Here is a 20572-nt window from a genome sequence, read left to right on the forward strand (position 1 = left end):
AAGCTGGAGTTATCACAGATAAAGGAGCCTCCCTTGAGAAAATGCCTCCATGAGATCCAGCTGTAAGGCATTTTCTCAATTAGTGATCAGGGGAAGAGGGCCCAGCCCATTGTGGGTGGTGCCATCCCTGGAATGGTAGTCTTGGGTTCTATAACAAAGCAAGTTGAGCAAGCCAGGGGAAGCAAGCCAGTAAGTAACATCCCTCCATGGCCTCTGCATCAGCTCCTGCTGCTAGGGACACCACCACAAAACCAAGCTCAGCGTAGTTTTGAGTCAAGTCCCAGGATGGAGGCAGACCTGCAAAGGCAAGGTACAGAACTAGACTGAGTGGGTGGCAGTCTGAGCTCCTTGCCTGCTGGTTCCTTGATCCTGTGGGTGTTCAGCTGATGGGTCAAGTGGAGCTCTTGTCATTGTGATATAAGTGTCCTCCTCTTTATGTGATTCAGGGAACTGTGGAGCACCTTTCCTTAATCTGGTTGTATTCATTAATTCATCATTTTTCTGAATACATTGATGTGTTCATATGCCACCTTCTTATCTTCAGGCATTTGTGCCTTGTGGGTACTGCAGGGAAGGTGGTGGTATGTACAAGCATAGAACAGTGTAGTCATTCTGCCTCTGTATCTCTTAAAATGGAGTCAAACTCTGCTTTGTAAAATGAAATAACCCAAGGCAAGGCACAGACTAGAAGCCACTATTTTATAATTACGGAGTGCTTGGAGCCCGACAGTGCCTGATCTCAAACCAGTTTGTATTCTTTCTGATTGTCAGGAGGCAGCTGTTAGGGTTCCTTTAACAGTTCTTGTTTACAGTTCTTAAATTAATGTGTTTCCAAAGACAAAGGAGATGACACCTAAAGCTCTCAAAACAAGTTTTTGCCCTCCAGACTTACAGGTCAAGAGGTCAGAAAACATGTTTTGAAGACAAAGAATTTTGCCCAGTGTTGGAATCTTTCACCCCTCACACCTACCAACACCTTGATACATTTCCACTTTGGAAAATGGGAATTTTTCCTTCTGTGATGGAACTATCACTCCACTTTCCCAAACCTTCACATGAATAAAACGATTCCCTCTTCCAGCTTCTGTCTCGACATCTGTTTTGGTAAAGGCTCTGGATGGTAGTTTGCGGGAAGCAGCCTTCTTAGACTCATACATTTGGATACTTGGTCCCTGGTTGGAATAACTATTTGGGAAGAATTAGGAGGTGTGACCTCCTCAAGGTGTGTCACCAGAGCTTCATTTGGAGCCAGTGCTCTCTGCTTCCTGCTTGTGGATCACAGCAGAGTTGATGCAAATTCAGAGTCTGAAGCCAGTCTAGGCTACAAGGAATTCAAGGCAAGCCTGGGCTATATAGCAGGATCCTGTCTCAAAAAACAAGACAAAAAGAGAAAACAGAGTATTGAGTTCTGGGTCACCTAGGATCTCATAGCAAGTCTGTATCAAAAGAATAAAGACATAATAGTTATTTGTCGACTTCCTGCTCAGTTCTGCTGGCTGAGGTATCAAAATATCAAAACCTACAAAATCCATTTGGCCAGCATGATGGCACACAAGTATAATTCTAGCATTTAAGAGGCTTGAAGCCGGGCAGTGGTGGTGCACGCCTTTAATCCCAGCACTTGGGACGCAGAGGCAGGCAGATTTCTGAGTTCCAGGACAGCCTGGTCTACAAAGTGAGTTTCAGGACAGCCAAGACTATACACAGAGAAACCATGTCTTGACAAAAAAAAAGAAAGAAAGAAAGAAAGAAAGAAAGAAAGAAAGAAAGAAAGAAAGAAAGTCAAAAGTTCAAGGTGAGCCTGGGCTACAAATGTAAAATGCTGTCTGAAAACATGAATTATCATTTTAGGGGGATGATTCAGGGGTTTTAAGACCCCTTTGTTTTCCTTTGTAGCCCTAGCTGTCCTGGAACTTGATCTGTAGACCAGGCTGGCCGTGAACTCAGAGATCTGCCTGCCTCTGCCTCTGAGTGTTGGGACTAAAGGTGCACACCACTACGCCCATCTCCAAAACCAGGAATTATTAAATAGATGCTTAGCAAGAAACATTGGTGAGTTTACCACTGACAGGTTTCAGTATCCCTTTCTCAATTCATAGACAAACAGAAGAGAAAAAGAAGACGGTAGATGGGTAGATTTGAGCTGCGGTTTATTTTTGGGCATGATGCAGCCTACTCAGCGCTGAGTGCATAGGCCTCCTTAGACCAGAAACTAGTCTCCATGAAATTATTTTAGAAGTACACGTTTTATAAATAAATAAAAACGCTTCATGGGTTTGGATCCTCACTAAATCAATGCCCTGTAGACGTTAAATGAACGGCTACAAGCAACACTTGGTGGGAGACACTTCCAGGTAGGTTTTCAGGTGACAATCCTGGGGACCTTCTTGGCATCATCCTGCAAGAACTGAACAGTACCCACACACAGATCCTCAGACCACGCAAGGCGCACGTAAGACAAACCTACAGGACCTGCATGGTAGCCTGCTAGTGAGCTCTCTGGGGAAACCTGAGCCTGAGTGGTTTTGCAGCAGGCCTCCCCCAGTGTGGCAGAGAACATATAACCCCCATTGAGAGGCTCCTCCTCCTTTCTAATCTCTTCTAGTGTCGCCACTTGCTGTGTGCCCTCAAGTCCCACTTTTGGATGTGCCACTTTCTAACCCAGAATGACATTCACAGGCAAAGTCTGGGAGCAGCCACTAGGTGGCAACACAGACATGGCCAGAGTACTAAAATGCCCCCTGCTTAGCAAATTCCACACAAACAGAAACAGAGGCTGAACCCAGGACACCAAAGGCTACAAGGAACCTTACCCACATGTAACTGTGGTAACCAGACAGTTACACTGTCAGGGGAAAAGAGGTCTTCAAGTCCAGCACAGTACAGGCAGGCAGAGGCCTTGGCACCTGCCCACCCGACCCCACCCCACTGGCCTCATGCTTCCGGCTTCCCACAGAAAGCCAGCCAGTCTCAAGGCACGGTTCACTGCCACTGCTGCCACTATTTGCTGTAGACTCAACTGCTGTTACTCCAGAGGTGGGGGTTGGAAGGGGCTACTACAAGGGGTGAGTTCCTCAGCAGGACAGACTTTCTTGGGAATCCTGAGCTTGGTGGTTTCACAGGAAGTCTCCCTAGGGTGGGTGGAGACACATCACCTCCTCCTCTCTAACCTCTTCTGGTGAGCAGGACCCTGAATCTTGTAGCTGACTCCAAAGCCACTCTGTATATCTATCTCTGGGGCAAACAGGCAGCCAGTCTCAAGAGGTCTCTCCTTAGGTCCATACTCCAAAGCACTGGAAGAATTCCACAGGATCTACTCATTGGTTTGTAGGCATCTAACCACTCCACTGCCTTCTGAGGCAGGCCTGAGAAGCATTCCCCACCTTGTGGCCTCTAAGCTAAGGAGGTATTCAAGGGATGGGATTTTGTGAGCATCATGGAGGCTGCTACATGTTCCAGAGGACCAGAATCCTACCTACCACAGCCTCACACCCTCTGAGACAATCTCACGTAAGTGCACACTGGCTACCCCCTAGAGTTATGGGAGGCCCTATCACATGTTTCTGGGACATAGTGGGAGCTGGGGGTGTGGGGAAGACTCCATACAGGAAGGTAGCTGCTTTCTTGGTGACCGTAGGGAATCTCAAGGCTCGGGGTGAAGAGGAAGTGGAGCTCAGCCTCCCTAGCTCCTGGGGTGAACCAGCTTGGGTGCCACAAATCACCGGACATTCTTCCTGTTTTCTTCAACAGTTCAAATGCCTGGGCCCACAGGCTAATGTCCAGCATGTGCAGGCTTGGGCTGCAAGAGATTGACCTTAGCTACCACCTGTTTGCAGCCAGTGATGGCAAATTCATGTCCAGCAACATGGTAATAGCTGAGCTGCTCTGCCAGATGCTCTGCCAGTGCCTGCTCAGGAAAAAATCCCTCCCCTGCCATCTCCTCTCTGAAACAGTTGACCACATCTGGTTTGTCCAGTAGCAGGAAGGGCACGATGGCTGCAGTGTTCCACAGAGGGTGTTCTCTGGCCAGGAGCTCTCGAAGACTGGTGTGTAACTCCTCAGCTGGTGATTCCTCAGTCTGAGTACTGCCTGCACTGTGGCGGGGTGGGGGCAACATCCGTGAAGCATTCTGCAGCACAAAGTGTGTGATCTCTATACCCCCCGCGCCACTTAGGAGTACATAGATAGCATTGTGGAAATGGTGCGAGCGCTGTGGCTGCAGGAAGTCGTGCAGCTCATCCAGCAGCGCAGGTGGCAAGAGGTCAGCCTCGTCCAGGACCAAGAGAGGAGTCTTCTCCTCAGCCTCAGCCTGTGCCACCACGTCAGCCACACGCTGTGCCAGTTCCTTCCGACAGTCCTGAACCGGACGTGGCTCCGGACAGTGATGTCTTGCATGGTACTGCAGAACCAAAGCACCGTCCTCCAGCACTGCGCGAAAGTGGTGTGCCAGCAGGCGCCCTACGTGACTCTTGCCTACACCACTGGGCCCGTGCAGTGCCAGGAGCAAGGGATGACTGTGCACATGTGTAGCCAGATAATCTCGCAGCAGGGCCATGATGCGGCCCACAGCAGCTGGCTGGCCGAACACAGAACGCTGCAGCACCTTCTCTAGCCCGTCGAGGTCGTAACGTTGTGCATTATCGTCCAGATTCTCAATGGCGTTGAGAACTTGGAACCCCACAATGGCTACAAGAAGTAGCAGGCAACGCTGTGCACGACTCTGCCGCTGCTCTGTGCGAGGTCGGCACTTCCGTGAGGTTTCCGGGTAGAGCACCACCCGACTACGCCTGCGCCTCTTGCGGGGTGTCCTAGAAGATAGCTCTGTCAGGCTGTCGAAGGTGAAGAATTTAGGTTGGTCTAGGTCGGCACGCAGAGTCCCCAAGCTGCCGCTGGGCCCGAGTTTCTCAGTCCCAGCGTCCGGCTCAGTGCCTGGCTGTAAGAAGCGCCTCTTGCGCAGGACGCAGACTCGGCGGCGCAGACGGAGCACGGCGCGCACTGGCGCGATCACACCTGGTCTCTTGGCCTGGGACTCTAGGCTAGCATGGCTGCGGTCCATGGCTCAGGACCTGTGCTGGGCATGCAGTTCCCCTCCCTGCAACAGGAAAATGAGAAGACTTCCTGAGTCCCCGATCTTACTCTCTGGGTTCCTTAAGGCGTTTTACAGCCAAATACTGGCCCCACCTCGCCTAGCTCCACTAACCAGGAAGCCCAGCTCTCAGCAGGAGGGCCCCAACGCATGCAAATCTCTTGGGTCCTCTCAGAAAAGGCCTAGGCCTTGAGGAAGTGTGGGGGTGGGGTGAGGTGTATAATTTATCAGACTGTTGACTTCTCTCTTGGAGGAATAAACAGGAGGTTCGTTGTTATACTGTCACCGATTAGGGGTACAGAATGGTCAAATTGGACCCTGCACACACACACTCAGCACCTATCAGACTGCCAAAGACCTTACAGGTCACAGGTCCCAGAGAACACCCCTAAGAGTTGAGACTCTGCCCATACTTAGGACAGCTGGTGGAAGGAGTGTGCAAACTTTCATGTTTTTTGAGAATGGACTTTAGCACTGTCCCTAGTCACAACCTAGGCCTTTCAACCCACTCCACCCTTAGCCCCCCATCCAAGCCCAAATCTGGAGTTCCTCAGCATTCTTCCAGAGAACACAAGAGCAGAAAAATAAACAAAAAGAGCCAGGGACAGCGTAGAGCCTTGACTTTGAGGAGGCTGGCCTGGACCTCTCCGTATCACTCCCTACCTGCGGCTGCTCAGACGCCCCAGCTCAGCCACTCCCTTCCGAGGCCAGTAGCCAGCAACTCAGGAAGCAGGAAATGCTAGTCTTCTACCCAAAGGGTGAGGTGGGTGGGCCAAGGTCTGGCTGGCCCCACTTAGGATTGAAGGGGTAGGAACCCTGCAGGTCCTGAGGGACAGGAGCAGAGGAAGCTCTGGGGAGGTTTCCGCTTAGATACAAAGGAAGTGAGTCAGGGGTGCTGGCAGGCGGAGCTTGGGCTGTACAGATCCACCAGTGGGGGAAGGTCTGGCTGACTGGCCCAGAACCCCTATCCAGGGCACAGAGGAGGAGGGGCAGTCCAGCAGCTCTTCCCGTAGGTTCCCAGGACTCCTGAAAGCTCAGTCTGCCCTCTACTGACATCGCCTCTACCAGGATACTACTTTCCCTGACCTAGAAAAACTGAGGAAGGGACCCTAAACACCCTACTGAGGCGCTCAGCTGAGCAGGTCATTTGCTCAGCTGGGTGCCGCTAATCCCTTTCTTTCCTTCTCTGTTTCCCGTCCTTCCTCTACTCTAACTCCCATCCCCACTCCCCAGCCCGCCTCTTTGCACATTCAGCTCGACATTTCATAGGTCAGGACCCAAGAAACAAGTTCTAGAGCTAGGGATAGATAGGGTCCTTGTGGAGTGGGAGGAGCAGATTTAGAAATGTTCGTGTGCTGAGAACTGGGAGACAGAAAAGGTTTAGACTTTTCATGGCAACCTGTTTGCTTATAGCCTTTCCCACCTCCATGCCCATGTATGCAGGAAGGGGCCATTCAGGGAGTGCAAGTCCCAGAGTTACTCTTTACAAGGATAAGGCTTTTATAGACAGAAGATTCACAAGCCTCAGTGCCCGATCCCTTGTCCAACCCTATTGTAGAATCCAACCTCGCCAGCCCCAAACCTGACCCTTCACCCATCACACCCTTTCCTTCCACAGCTCCTTGCAGGCACACTTGGCCCACACTAGCAGAATCCAGCCACACAGGTCTGTTGTCTCTCCCAGCCCTCAGCCTCTATGAGCCTTCCCTCTGCCCAGTGACCCTGCCCAGCATCCAGTCCACTTAGAGCCTCTGTCCTCGGCCCAGTCACCATCCTAAGCACATGAACACAGCCCCAAGAGCCTTAGTGTTTGGACCTTACAGTCCTCCCCTTCCTGAAATGTCTGCTGTGTAAGGAGCAGCTGCCTGGGTCTGACATCCTACAAATCCCAGTGTCATAAGCTGCTGCTGCTTTTTCTTCTTCTTCTTCTTCTTCTTCTTCTTCTTCTTCTTCTTCTTCTTCCTCTTCCTCTTCCTCTTCCTCTTCCTCTTCCTCTTCTTCGTTTTTGGTTTTTCGAGACAGGGTTTCTCTGTGTAGCTCTGGCTGTCCTGGCACTCACTCTGTAGACCAGGCTGGCCTCGAACTCAGAAATCTGCCTGCCTCTGCCTCCCAAGTGCTGGGATAAAAGGCGTGAGCCACCACCGCCCGGCATGTGTCATAAGCTTCTTGCTAATGGGTCATTACCATCATCCTACAGACATGTCTCTTCCACTTTTAAAATAATCAAGCAAGGCAGGCCTGATAGGAGGCAGACAAGTAGGTGGTGGATCTGTGACTGAGGACAGCCTGGTTTACACACCAAGTTACAGAGACCCTGTCACAGAAAATAAACAGGAGAATCCAGCAGCACTTCCCCCAACTGAAGGCCTGTGTTTTTGACCTGTGACCTCTACACAGCTGGAAATTTAGCAGCGTTCCTGTGGTCCCACAGTGATCCCACTGGTTGGGGTGTCGTGTGTTGAAGCCTCCTCCAGCCACCTAAAGGGTGGTAGAGGCTGAAAATTCAATCTACTATGCTGTGCCTTCAAGATTGGTGGTTATGATCAAACAGGGTTGTGGGAATATCACCCTATCAGTCCCATGGCTTTAAAGAGAGAAAACAGAACCCATACATATTCTCATTCATATTCTCTCTCTCTCTCTCTCTCTCTCTCTCTCTCTCTCTCTCTCTCTCTCTCTCTCTCCACTCCCTCCCCCCATCACTGAAGTACTCTATGCTTCAAGCCTCTGTTGGAAAGATGGCTATCATCAAATTTATCCTGAACTTTGGACTAGGTCCTTGAGCCAATATAAACACACGTTCTTTATGACTCTAGCCTATAGTGTTACTTACAACAGAAAGCTGAACAGCCCCTTCCCCTTCACTCAGCTTCAGGGATATTCATCAGTGTGCCCCTCCCCACCTGGTAACAAACAGCCAGTTCAGCCAGGGTACATGCCATTCATTCACAAGTGGGAAAAGCTAAGCACAGACCGGGGTGTCCTGCAAACACCCACACCTGCCTGATCCCATCACAGCAAGAGAGCTCTCATTAGGCCTCAGATAGCTTCCCTGCTTAGCGATTCTGGTGGTTCCTGAATTGAAGGTACAGGAATGCCCAGTGCCCAGCTGGACTTTCCCTAGCTACCTAGGGATGACTAAGCTGCCACAGAGCTATAAATTTGATGTTGAGAATCACTCTGACCTAGGGCTTGTCCTTGGTCCTCCTAGGGCTTCCTAGCTCTCATTTTGAAAGGAGTAAAAGGCTGCACACAGAGATCAAGACACTCTGAGAGGTCTCTGAAGTCTTCCTGCTGGGCCCTACACCAGATTACTCAGAACAGAGTTGTCAGGCACAGAAGCTAAAGCACTGACTCTCCAGAAGAACGTTACATCCAGATGTGATGGCACACACTAGTCCCAGCATGTGGGAGGCAAAGGCAAGATCTCTCCAAGTTCGAGGCCAGCCTAGTCTACACAGTGAGTTTCAGGCCAGTCAGAGACATGTAGTGAGACCTAACATTAAAAAAGAGAAAGAAAGAAATAGCAAGAAGAAAAAAGAACATTCTTTGCATTCACCTCTAAACCCAGTTCCAGAACAAACAAAGACTCCTTACAACGGACTTATCAAAATGTGCTTTATTCACATAAGTGGAAACTTCAATGTGTACATCCAAACTCCTCTACTCAAAGGCTAAAACACCTAGCTGGAGAAGGATTTGCTTTCTATTGCAAAGGTAAACTGAGGCAGGGAGCTGTAGGAGGCAGAGCTCTGCTTACAGATCTCAGTCAGCATGGGCTATGCATTGACATGAGCAGGCTCAGGCCTGCTGCAGACTTTCCACCTGGCTTCTGTGGAAGGTACCACTCCTGTGCTTGGCATATCAGGCCCAGCAAATCTACTTTGGTGAACCCAGCATGCCTTTCCCCTTGGACTTTGTGCATATTGAATATCATGTCAGTCAGGCCTCTGCCCACTGCTTTTCCTATACCCCAACCACCATCCACCTCTGCCAGGGTCAAGCAGGGGCCAAGTCCCACCATGCCATCATGGGCCCTTTGATGCCCAAGTAGACCAGCTCCTGACAGCAACTCAGAGGGAGAACCTAGCCAAGGAACAGCCCTCTCAGCTCAGCCTACTACCCTAGCCAACTAGAGTACCCTTCCATAGGGGTACTACTGTCAAACAGTTCCCCAGAGCCTCACAGTGTGGCTGGAGCAGGCACACTGGGAAGAGGCAGTTCCAGTGCTGGTGTCTCGGCAGCTTGGGTAGGACTGGGCTTCCGATGGTCTAACTGCTCCAACTTCTCACCAAGCTGGGAGTAGAGCTCCTTCACAGCCTCCCCGCTCTGTGGGAAAACCAGACATAGGCATGCCATGGGGCAGGTGGTCTGTCTGAGCCTACATGGAGGAGTGAAGCCACAGGCAAGACCAATCATGAAGAACTCAATCAAAGTAAGCACCAAGGGCATCGTGCCACAGGCTGGACTGGCCAAGCACACTCCTAGAACACCACCCTCTAAGCAGGAACTGATGAGACCCACCTGGCCTGTGGGTTCCAGAGCCTTCTGCAATGCCTCCAGCTTGGAAGGGGCCACTCTTGCATGCAAGTGGAGGAGAAGCCTCAGCACATGACGGTGGACATTTTCCTTCCTGGAAGACATCAGTGGAGCTGGAGATGCCATCACACCTGCTTCACTCCTAGGCACAGCACCCCCATGTGCCTTCAGCTTTTACCCCTCCACCTAGAAGTGGATCAGAACTGACCCCTGGGTCATACACAAACCACACCCAGGAATTCTTCAGTCTAGCACAGGTCCCAGTGCTCAAAGACCCACCTGTGGTTCTTTAGCAGGATGGAGCCTCAACTCCCCTCCTAAGCTGTCAAACACAAGAACTGGCAGGAAATGTGTATCCCACCTGGGAGAGGCAGTAAGGAAGAAGCCATCAAAGAGGCTGCTGCAGAAATCCTCCAGGGCAAATTCATCAGCCAGCAATGCCAGGCTACCAGTGAGCAGGTGGAGAAAGATGTCACTGAAGGCCAGGTCACCAAAGGTTTCCACTGTAAACATAAGAGGGTGGCTCAGCCTCTGCCCTCAGGGACTCTCTTTGTCCCAAGCTCAGAACAGGATGCAGGTGAGCAGAGAAGAGTTGACCAGCTAAAGTAGATAGGTTGTCTGAGGCTCTCATCAGGGAAGCAAGACCATAGGTAGAGTATAAGGAAGGTAAGGTGGTCTGCCCCACACCCAGGGGCTCTGGTCTGAATTAGCCTCCACAAAGAGAAAGCCGCCAGACAAACAACTAGAGATATGCAGAAGCATAAGAGTATGGCCCAGAGGGAATTCTGCTAAACACTCCAGATGACTCCTCAGTTAAACACAAAGAACACTGCCAAACTCCCTGTGTGAAGACATCAAAGTAGGACAGATGAGATGGCCAAGCAATTGCATGTGTCCTGCTCACACCCAATGGCATGAAGAGATATGTTGCCACAGGCAGGCTGTGCTGCAAGAGGCAAACCTCACACTGACATCTAGAGAGCAGGCATTCAACAAGAGCTAACAGGATCCCACAGCCAGGCCTTCTCTCAGGAAGGATGAACACAGCAAAGACAACCTTGGGACCCATCACCATTCCTGATAACTGGGAACAGATTTTGATGGCAGACCCAGTTGATGGCATTTGAACTCACTGAGAAGCTGGAACACTTCAGGGACACTAGAGTGTTCTGGGAGCACTACTGAGAACAGATTCGATGAATCTCAGCCACTTACTGGCCTGCCCAGTTACATGCAGGATCACCACCAAGTGGCTAAGATGCTGGGGCTCCACCTTCCAACAACCGTGACACTTGAAAGGCAAGCGGTGCCGGGCAGTGATGGCACACGCCTTTAATCCCAGCACAAGGGAGGCAGAGGCAAGCGGATTTCTGAGTTTGAGGCCAGCCTGGTCTGCAGAATGAGTTCCAGGACAGCCAGGGCTACACAGAGAAACCCTGTCTCGAAAAACCATTAAAAAAAAAGAAAAAGAAAAAAGAAAGGCAAGTGGGCGTGTACAGTGGAAACGCACCTTAAATCCTAACTGGAGCCCACAACAACACCCTGCTGAGACACAGGAACTCCCCACCACCCATGGGACACAAGGTCATAGCACAGAGACAGGGTTTCTCTGTGTAGCCCTGGCTGTTCTGGAACTCACGCTGTAGATGAGTCTGGCCTCGAACTCAGAAATCCACCTGCCTCTGCCTCCCAAGTGCTGGGATTAAAGGCGTGCGCCACCACCACCCAGCTCCTGCTCAGTTTTTAAAATTATCTTTTTTTTTTTTTTTCATAGAGATGCCTACTAAGCTGTTCAGACAAGGGTTATGGTCTGAATTGGGAACATCAGGCTCGTGTTCTGAACACTTGATCCCCAGGTGCTGGTGGATTTCTGAAGGAGGCTTTAGGAGGTGAGGCCTGGCTGCTGGAAGCAGGTCTCGAAGAGCAGGAACAAAAAGGTTGTATGTGGTCCTGATTCCCGTTACACTCTGTTCCTGGCTTGCTAGAGAAGCTTCTGCCACATGCTTGCTCTGCTGTGCTCTAAGATGTCCTCCCCACCGAGAGCAACTGAGACCTTTTGAAACTGAGTCAAAATGATTCTTTCAAGACTGGAGATGGCTCAGTGGTTAGAAGCACTGGCTGTTCTTCCAGATGTCCTGAGTTCAATTCCCAGCAACCACATGGTGGCTCACCACCATCTATAATGGGTTTTGATGCCCTCTTCTGTTATGTCTGAAGAGAGTAACACTATACTCACATAAAATAAATAAATAAATCTTAAAAAAAAAAAAAAGGATGAGTTTTTTCTGTTGTTTCTCTTCTGGCCACAGCCATCCACAGCTGTATCTAACACATCTGGGCATGGTGGTGTAATCTACCATGGCAGCAGCTGGAAGGCGAAGGCAACATCAGTCCATACTTGGTGCCAGCGTAGTGGTGGACACCTACCAGCACTCAGGAAGCAGAGGTAGGTAGATTTCTGGGAGTTCAAGGCCAGCCTGGTCTACAGGAGTAGGAATTCTAGGACAGCTAGGACTACACAAAGAGATCCCATCTCAAACAAACAAATCAAAATAAGTAAGTAGATAAGAGGCTACACAAGCCCGGAGACTCGAGCTGAATTCCAGTTATTCTCTGACTTATACACATGTGCTGAGGCATATACACTCACACACACGAAGCACACTCATACAGAATAATAAGTAGTTTAGAAACAAAAATAGCTGGCAGTGGTGGCACACACCTTTAATCCCAGCACTTGGGAGGCAGAGGCAGGCCGATTTCTGAGTTTGAGTCCAGCCTGATCTACAGAGTGAGTTCCAGGACAGCCAGAACTACACAGAGAAACCCTGTCTCAAAAAACCAAAAAAAAAAAAAGAAAGAAAGAAAGAAAGAAAGAAAGAAAGAAAGAAAGACAGACCCACCATAGACTTTGTTCTCTGGTTAAGTCTCATGAAGAGAATTTTGAATAAGCATAGCAAGTTTAGAAAGGAAAAATATAAAATATATGATTTGAGTATTAAAGGGGCGCCAGGAAGTGAAATGGAGCTGAATCCTGTGTTCAAAGATATTAAATTTAATTAAGGGAGTAGTGACCTTGGGACAAGATCCCATCCAGCTAAATTTAGGTGCAGGCATGGTGGTACATACCTTTAATCCCAGGAGGCAAAGCCTTGCAGATTTCTGAGTTCAAGGTATATCTATCTACAGAGCAAGTTCCAGGACAGCCAAGCTAGGCGGTGTGTAGGAGTTAGAAAACAGAAAGCTGGTAATAATGTAATATAACAATGGGCTCATGTTCCAGCCCCAGCAAACAGCAGAATTTTGGCAGCTTCAGCCATGTGTCTCTGGCTTTATAGCCAAAAGGAGGAGACTGGGGCAACTGATGCTGGTTAGCTGGAGCTAAGAAATTAGCAGTGATTAAGAAGAAACCACATCACTAAGATAAAATCTCCTAGGAAGTGCTTTCTGAGAGCACAAAGAAGCTGTGTTCCACAGATGCCAAGGTTGTACCTCCTGCTATACTTGGTAATGTGTAAGAGCCACCCAGGTGGTACTGGTTCTGAAGGTATGAGGGGTCATGAAGAGCAGCTGAAGCTCATCACTGTGAGAGGCCATGGAAGGCCACTGGTGAAAGTGCAGCCTTAAGCCAGGCAGTGGTGGCTCACGCCTTTAATCCCAGCACTTGAGAGGCAGAGACAGGCGGATTTCTGAGTTCGAGGCCAGCCTGGTCTATAGAGTGAGTTCCAGGACAGCCAGAGATATCCAGAGAAACCCTGTCTCGAAAAACCAAAAAAAAAAAAAAAAAAAAAGATGCAGCCTCCATTGCAGTTGATGGCCCAGGACTTAAGGGGTCATGCAAAGGAGTTGAGGCTTGGCATCATGAAGAGAGCCTATGAGAGGCTATGGGTGAAGCCTAGTTGCAACAGAAGACCCCAGTGTGTTGTAGATGCCAGAACCATGGGATAAACACCTAGAACAGCAGCAGCAGTGGAGTAGATCAACCTGAGGTTAGAGTGCTACAGAGGGCAGAGCAGAGAAGTGACGCCAGCCCTTAGGAGGAGTCTCGAAGATCATGTGTGTGGATCCCAGACATTGAAACAAGAAGCTGTAACATTCAAGTTGCCTTGGACCCCAAGATGTTCAAGATACCAGAGCTATGGGCTATCTGCTGAGAAACGCTGCTAACAGTGAGTGGAATAGCCCAAGGAAAAGAAGTTTGTTGCAGTCAACAAGATGAAAAAGGAGTTGGAGATACGAAGACAGTTTTGACATCAGACATGGAGATTGCCCAGCTGGTTTCCTGTCTTACTTTGGGGATTACAATTAAGAGATTAGATGAATCTCAGAAGAGACTTTGAACTTTGGACTTTTAACATTGTTAAAACTGCTATAGACTATGGGAACTTCAGAAGTTGGACTAAATGTATTATCCTATGTTTAGGTATGGCTCCCATAGACTCATATGCTTGAACAAGCCTATGGGAGCCAGAAAGTGGAATGTAATGGTTTGTATAGGTTTGGCCCAGGGAGTGGTACTTTTAGGAGGTATGGCCTTGTTGGAGTAGGTGTGTCACTGTGGGTGTGAGCTTTAATACACTAGTCTTAGCTGCCAGGAAGTCAGTATTCTGCTAGCAGCCTTCAGATGAAGATGTAGAACTCTCAGCTCCTCCTGTACCACACTTGCCTGGATGCTGCCATGTTCCTGCCTTGATGATACTGGACTGAACATCTGAACCTGTAAGCCAGCCCCAATTAAGTCCTTATAAGACTTGCCTTTGTCATGGTGTCTGTTCACAGCAGGAAAACTCTAAGACAAAAGGTGTTTTATGTTTTTTGCTTTGTTTTGAAACAGAGTTTCTCGACCCAGCCTTGGCCTTCCTGGACACCTTAAACAAGAGGGCTGGTGAAATGGCTCAGTGAGGAAAAGCAGCTACACAAATCTGGAGACTCAAGTTGATTGCCTGGAACCCACGTAAAAGTGGAAGAGTCCAGAACTGAACATACAGACCAGGCTGATCTTGAACTCACAGAGATCCGCCTCCCTCTGCCTCCGAAATGCTGGAATGAAGGACATGCACCACCATACTTGGCTATAAAAGTACGAATCCTTTCTGTAGGAAATGACAAGACACTGGCATATCTGAAACAGAGCTAAACCTGTTTTACAAACATGCACACAGAGTCTACTCAGTAAAGTGCAGACATGGAAACCAAGCTATGAGAGTTGGAGATGAAGGCAGGAAGAAAGAGGCAGAGCTCAAGGCACAGGTGGCAGGGGAGTACACCCTTCAGGACTCACCAAGACCAGGCAGAAGACGCAGGAGTGCATTCTTGTTTCTCTGCTTGGTGATGTGTAGGACATAGTACAGTCCCACCTCACAAGCCATGCGCTGCTCCTGCAGAAACCTGCATGCAAGAAGCCATGGTCTTCTGTCAGCCCACCCAGCAGCACCTTCCCTGGCAGCCCCACTCTAGTGCCTCCCCCAAACCCCACCCTGGAGTCTTACTTGGTGAACCTTTCAGGAAGTGTGTTGGGGTACGTGACTGGGGCTCTCTCCTCAGCTGGCAGCTTCTGATCCACATTGAAAGTGTAGTCATCCACCACGAAGGACATGAGCATCGGCAGGAACTTGGTGATGAGCTCTGCTTCCTGACAGAAGGAGTGTCTGAGCCCACTAAGGTCCCCCTGAGCCTGGCTGCTCTCAATAGATACCTTAACCCACTCTGCCATGTATACCCACCTTGCCCTTACCCACCCAATACACTTGCTTCAAAGACAGCTTTCTTGGACATTGGTCCCCAAAATCCCTCCTTCCTGTTTCCTGAGACTCATATCAAGTGATATATTTTTTAATCCCCCATCATGGCTACACCTGGCAAAGCCCCATCTGGACCCTAGTCCCCATGGAATAGCTCCACCCTGCAGCCAGTCCACCAAGATACCTGAACATCCTTGATGGATGTTCACCTAAAGATGACTCTAGGAGTAGAGCTTTGCTACCAGAGGGGCCCCACCCTTCCACTCCCCATAATTAGTTTAAAAAGGAGGAAACCAGACCTCATACCATCTTAGGCTCCTTGAAAACCTGGCTGTCTATTAAGTCCCATGCACCCTGGCCCAGTGCCAGCAGCCTAAGGAGGAGGAGGAGGTCAGGACTATCCTGAAAGAAAACAGAAGCATCAGTAAGAGTTCACAGGGACCATGCCATCCTCTGGTCTCAATGGGCAAAGCAGGTTCTCTGCTTTCCAAAGCCAGGACCCTAGGAACATGTGACCATAAGGTACCCATGTGCCAATACCCACCTATGGAGTAAAGCTCAATTTCACAGACAGACAGTATACGCTTTGTACAGCCAGCAGCCACGACTATGCTCACCCTGGGCAGTGTCTCCTGGCTAACCAGCTCCTGCAAGTGCCTGATGGTGCTCAGGGACAGTGTGTTGATGGCAAAGGGGTCGCACAGGATCATAGACAAATCCCTGGAAGAAATCAGATCTTGGTATAAACTGAGAAGCCTGGTTACTCTGTTTCTAATAGCTGCAGTGCCAGACCCACTAAAGGGACAGCCACAGACTGGATGCAAGGACTTGGGGACTGACTGCAGATAGCCAGCCTCTCTCTGTATTGAATTCATAATTTATCCATAACTTACTCAAAGATCTTCTAAACTACAAAATTAAAGAAAAAAATTAACCCCACACTAAATTAATACCTTGTTTGAAAAGCCCTGACTCAGGAGCAAGCAATGGTGATACGTGACTTTAGTCCTAGCACTCAGGAGGGAGAAACAGAAAGAAATTCATGATGAGTTTGGGGCCAGCCTGGTTTACATAGTGAATCTCAGGTCAGCTTGGCCACAAAGCAAGACCCCCTGTCTCAAAACAGAAACAACCCCTGGCTTCAACTCTAGGTTTAGCCAGTGGAAGAATACAATAAACAAATGTGGCAAGGCTGTGGCAGGGCATGGCATCTTCACGCCAGGCAAAGGATGCTGAGAATCAGGTGGGAGTGTCTAATCCCACCCTCAGCTCACACCTAACTTGCCATAGACAGCAGTCCCCTCCCTGACCAAGCTCCCTATGTTGGCTGCCCCAGAACAGCAGGCCTCAAGAGGCTCATTCCAAGTAATGACTTAGCACCCTGTTAACAGTGGGCCTGGTACCAAGCATGACCATCCCAAATATACCAGAATAGGCTCCAACTACCAAGGACGAACAACAAGCCCCACCAATGCCTGTTTAGGGATCAAAGGCTAGGGTTCTCAAAGAGCTCTCTTTTTTTCTTTCTTTTCTTTTCTTTTTTTTTTTTTTTTTTTTTTGGTTTTTCTAGACAGGGTTTCTCTGTGTAGTACTGGCTGTCCTGGAACTCACTCTGTAGACCAGGCTGGTCTTGAACTCAGAAATCCACCTGCCTCTGCCTCCTAAGTGCTGGGATTAAAGGCGTACGCCACCACTGCCCGGCCTCAAAAAGCTCTCACCCCAACACTTGTTCCTGGCCCTTCTTCACGCCATCAAGAAATCCCTGTAGCTCCCGGGCTCTTTTGCTGTCCACAAACCGCTCACGGATGCAGGCATCCAGGCACCAGGTGAACTACAGGAAGGAAATATACAATCTAGGTATACCCAGACTCTCACTCCTCAAACTCTGCCACTACCCAAATGGCTGTGGGAACCACAGGCCAAATACAGGAGAGAGGCAAAGATAAACACAAGCCCAGGTCCAAGACCCCACCCTAGGCCAAATCCAGGATAGAGAAAGAAAGGGGTCCCTGGAGAGGACAGAGAAAAATGGCAATCAGTAAAAGGGGAGGGGGGCATGCCGAAGACTGGGCAGCAGCAGTCTCCAGGCCTAGACAGCCAACACCACCATTTGCTGTGCACTCAATCAGTAGGTATTAACAAAGGAAAACAAACGCAGTTCTCATTCCCAGGTGTCTGGAAGGCACCATGGCACAGGACTGAGACACCACTGAGTTTTCATGGGGGACCAGTGGCCCACAGGGAGCAGGAGGCCTCCCTAGGTCTCAAGAGTACCAAGGATCAGGATAGCACATGAAAGAGGCATATTTGTTCTCCCTGAAAGGGAGGTAACCAGGGCTGGCAGATGGATGGACAGGCTATGGCAGAGATGTAGTGTTGTTCAGTGTCTAGCAATAAACAACACTACTTAGTACCTAGGAGGTGGTCTTAGATTTCCTGTGTTCTTGGTGGGGGATAGAGGGAAGTGCAGAAAACCTAATTCCTATATTACTTTGGTACTGGCCGGCAAGTAACCCCGGGGGCTCTGGGACAAGAAAAGCCAGGAGCCCAATAGAAAGGTGGTCACAGGGCCTGCCACTTCCAGCTATAGAATAGAGGCTAGAGGGCCTGCAAAGGAGCCACCAGGACAGCCAGGTGTCTGCAAGGCCAGTTTATCTCCCAGTGGAGCTGAGGCACAGAGCTGGCCGTCCGAGAAGCCAGCTTCGATGTGGTCAGCAGCCATTCCTAGACTGGTAAATGCAGAGGAGGAGAGCCCAGGAGACGTGCACAGGTGGGCACGCAGCACTACCTTATGGCAGGGATCCACAGTACAGATGTCACTGACGTCCAGGTCATGCAAAGACATAAGCAGCTCGGCTCGTAACGTGCAGTAGTGCACATTCCTGGTGCGCAGGAACAGTGTGCGCAGGAACTGCAGCACCATGTCATACAGCTTCACATTCTTCCCCACCATCTGTGTCAGCCTCTGCACCACCTAGGGCAAGACAGACAGACGGAGTCCACAGTCCCCACCATCTGCGTCAGCCTCTGCACCACCTAGGGCAAGACAGATGGAGTCCACAGTCCCCACCCCAGGACAAGGAGAGGTGGACATATCTTTAATCCTAGCAGTTGAGAGGCAGAAGTAGGTGGCTCTCTCTGAGTTCTAGGCCAGACTAGAACTCACAAATCAAGTTCCAGAACAGCCAAGGCTACATAAAAAGACCCTCTTTCAAAAAAACAAAACATAAATGCTCATCCCAGCACCACCCAGGCAGCAACACACACACAAGTGTCCCAGTCTTGGATACAGAGCTGGCCTTCTCTCTTTTTGGCATGAGATATTTCTTTCTCTGTCATGAAATATTGGCACTGTATTCAGCTACTCAAAGTGGTAGATCCAGCTGGGCAGTGGTGGCGCACGCTTTTAATCCTAGCACTTGGGAGGCAGAGGCAGGCGGATTTCTGAGTTCGAGGCCAGCCTGGGCTACAGAGTGAGTTCCAGGACAGCCAAGGCTATTCAGAGAAACCCTGTCTCAAAATACCAAAACAAAAAACAAAAAACAAAAAAAAAAGAAAAAACAAAGTGGTAGATCCACATTCATCAAAGGCCCTTGTCTGTGATCTACTGTGTTTCAAGCACCTGCCTGCCAGGTTAAGGGGTAGGTGACTCACCCTGGAAACAGTGCTGAGAGCCCAACACAGGGTGCTCAGGCTATACAGCCACTGCCTCTGGGCTTAGGCTAAGGCTTATCAGGCTATACAGGGCAATCTGCTGTCCTGTGTTAAACCATAAACACTGACAGCCACCTTTTCTTTTACATTGTACTCCAGGCAAGGGCCGTGCTGGGACAAACGCCTGTTTCTTTGGCAGGTGTCACCCACCTTACATGTACCCAACAAAGGCAACCAAACACTCTAGCTCAAATATCTGGGGGGTTGGCAGGGGCCAGGAGAATTGGGTGTGTCTTTAATCCCAACACTCAGGAGGCAGAGACAGGCAGGATCTCTGAGTTCAAGGCCAGCCTGGTCTAGTGGGAGTTCCAGGACAGCTCAGACTACACAGACAAACCTTGTCTTGGGGAGGAAAAAAAGTCTTCACCAACACAAAGAACTTTCACTCAGCTGCTAACTGACCACGGTTAACTGAGTCTCAGGATTATGGAACAAAGAGTAAGTCCAGAGTGAAGATATCACAGGAAGCCCAAAGGCATCAGGTTAGCCTCAACAAGTAGTGAGGTAGTGGGAGGAGGCAGAAGGGTGTAGAAGCCACTGGTTGGTCTGTTGTTTCACTCTCCAAGACCTCTGCCAAGACCTCCTGGACTGGCCTAGACCTTCATCTCAGGAACAAAATCTTCACCGTTGACACCACTTGAGCCATGTGGATGGTCCAAAGTTCTCCTGTTCACTAGGTACAGACCACAGACACAATCTAACCCTGACAAAGAGAGTACCTGCCTCACACATGACCAGCTTGGGACCACCTGCTCATAGACAAGACAGCTGTCCTACAGCCAAGACTGTAAAGGTGATCCACTAGCCCTGTCCCCAGTGCTGGACATCACAGAGCACTGACAAGAGTCTGCACAGTCTCCAAGAGGAAAAACAGGCCAGCATTAAAGTGCCATAAATTAGACTCGTCTGCAGAAACTGGCAACAGAGATCAAGAATGATGGCCTTTGGCATTTAGGATGCAATTCTAAATCTAGCCACTTGGCCCAGGAGTCCAAACAATGTCCGATGTGTCGCTCTGGACGCTCACATCAGGAGTAATAAACTCCAACCAAACAGGAATGAAATGAAGGAAAGGAAAGGAAATCTGGAGGATGTAAGAAATGGCCCCATCGCCGGGCGGTGGTGGCGCACGCCTTTAATCCCAGCACTTGGGAGGCAGAGGCAGGTGGATTTCTGAGTTCAAGGGCAGCCTGGTCTACAGAGTGAGTCCCAGGACAGCCAGGACTACATAGAGAAACCCTGTCTCGAAAAACCAAAAAAAAAAAAAAAAAAAAAGAAATGGCCCCATCAACACAGGACAGACACTGGGCTGAATGAGATCTGCTGTGTGGCCTGACATGTCAAAGCAGGACATCAAGAAGGCCCGGGGACCTGAGAGCTTGGGGAAGCAAGACAGAAGCCACAGTACTGCTGGGAGCACCCAAGCCCACTACAGTACCGCTGGGAGCACCCAAGCCCACTACAGTACCGCTGGGAGCACCCAAGCCCAACT

The 20572-nt window shown here is 49.7% G+C and overlaps 2 protein-coding genes across 2 annotated transcripts in view; both read right to left on the reverse strand.

The window, feature by feature from the left end:
• Window positions 1–2129: 2129 nt before the first annotated feature.
• Tor4a (torsin family 4 member A) lies at window positions 2130–5915 on the reverse strand. The gene is made up of 2 exons (XM_028772875.1): window positions 5750–5915; window positions 2130–5092 (listed from the first exon to the last, which is right to left on the reverse strand). The coding sequence occupies exon 2, from the start codon at window positions 5054–5056 to the stop codon at window positions 3773–3775; it is 1284 nt and encodes a 427-aa protein (XP_028628708.1). The 5' UTR covers window positions 5057–5092; window positions 5750–5915; the 3' UTR covers window positions 2130–3772.
• Window positions 5916–8690: 2775 nt separating this feature from the next.
• Nelfb (negative elongation factor complex member B) overlaps window positions 8691–20572 on the reverse strand; it is a 15107-nt gene continuing 3225 nt past the window's right edge. The window contains exons 5-13 of the mRNA XM_028772935.1: window positions 18155–18340; window positions 17085–17197; window positions 15984–16086; window positions 15673–15768; window positions 15115–15257; window positions 14907–15013; window positions 9987–10128; window positions 9611–9719; window positions 8691–9415 (exon numbers count right to left, since the gene is read on the reverse strand). Coding sequence (XP_028628768.1) covers window positions 9269–9415; window positions 9611–9719; window positions 9987–10128; window positions 14907–15013; window positions 15115–15257; window positions 15673–15768; window positions 15984–16086; window positions 17085–17197; window positions 18155–18340 — 1146 coding nt within the window. The 3' untranslated portion in view covers window positions 8691–9268. The remainder of the gene's footprint in view (window positions 9416–9610; window positions 9720–9986; window positions 10129–14906; window positions 15014–15114; window positions 15258–15672; window positions 15769–15983; window positions 16087–17084; window positions 17198–18154; window positions 18341–20572) is intronic.

The sequence above is a fragment of the Grammomys surdaster genome, unplaced genomic scaffold, assembly GCF_004785775.1.
Source record: "Grammomys surdaster isolate TR1022 unplaced genomic scaffold, NIH_TR_1.0 219, whole genome shotgun sequence".
In the NCBI taxonomy this organism is placed as follows: domain Eukaryota; kingdom Metazoa; phylum Chordata; class Mammalia; order Rodentia; family Muridae; genus Grammomys; species Grammomys surdaster.

What these genes read in the sequence shown, in the direction of transcription:
- Tor4a (XM_028772875.1), bottom strand. Translation starts at nt 5,056, where the DNA reads ATGGACCGCAGCCATGCTAGCCTAGAGTCCCAGGCCAAGAGACCAGGT.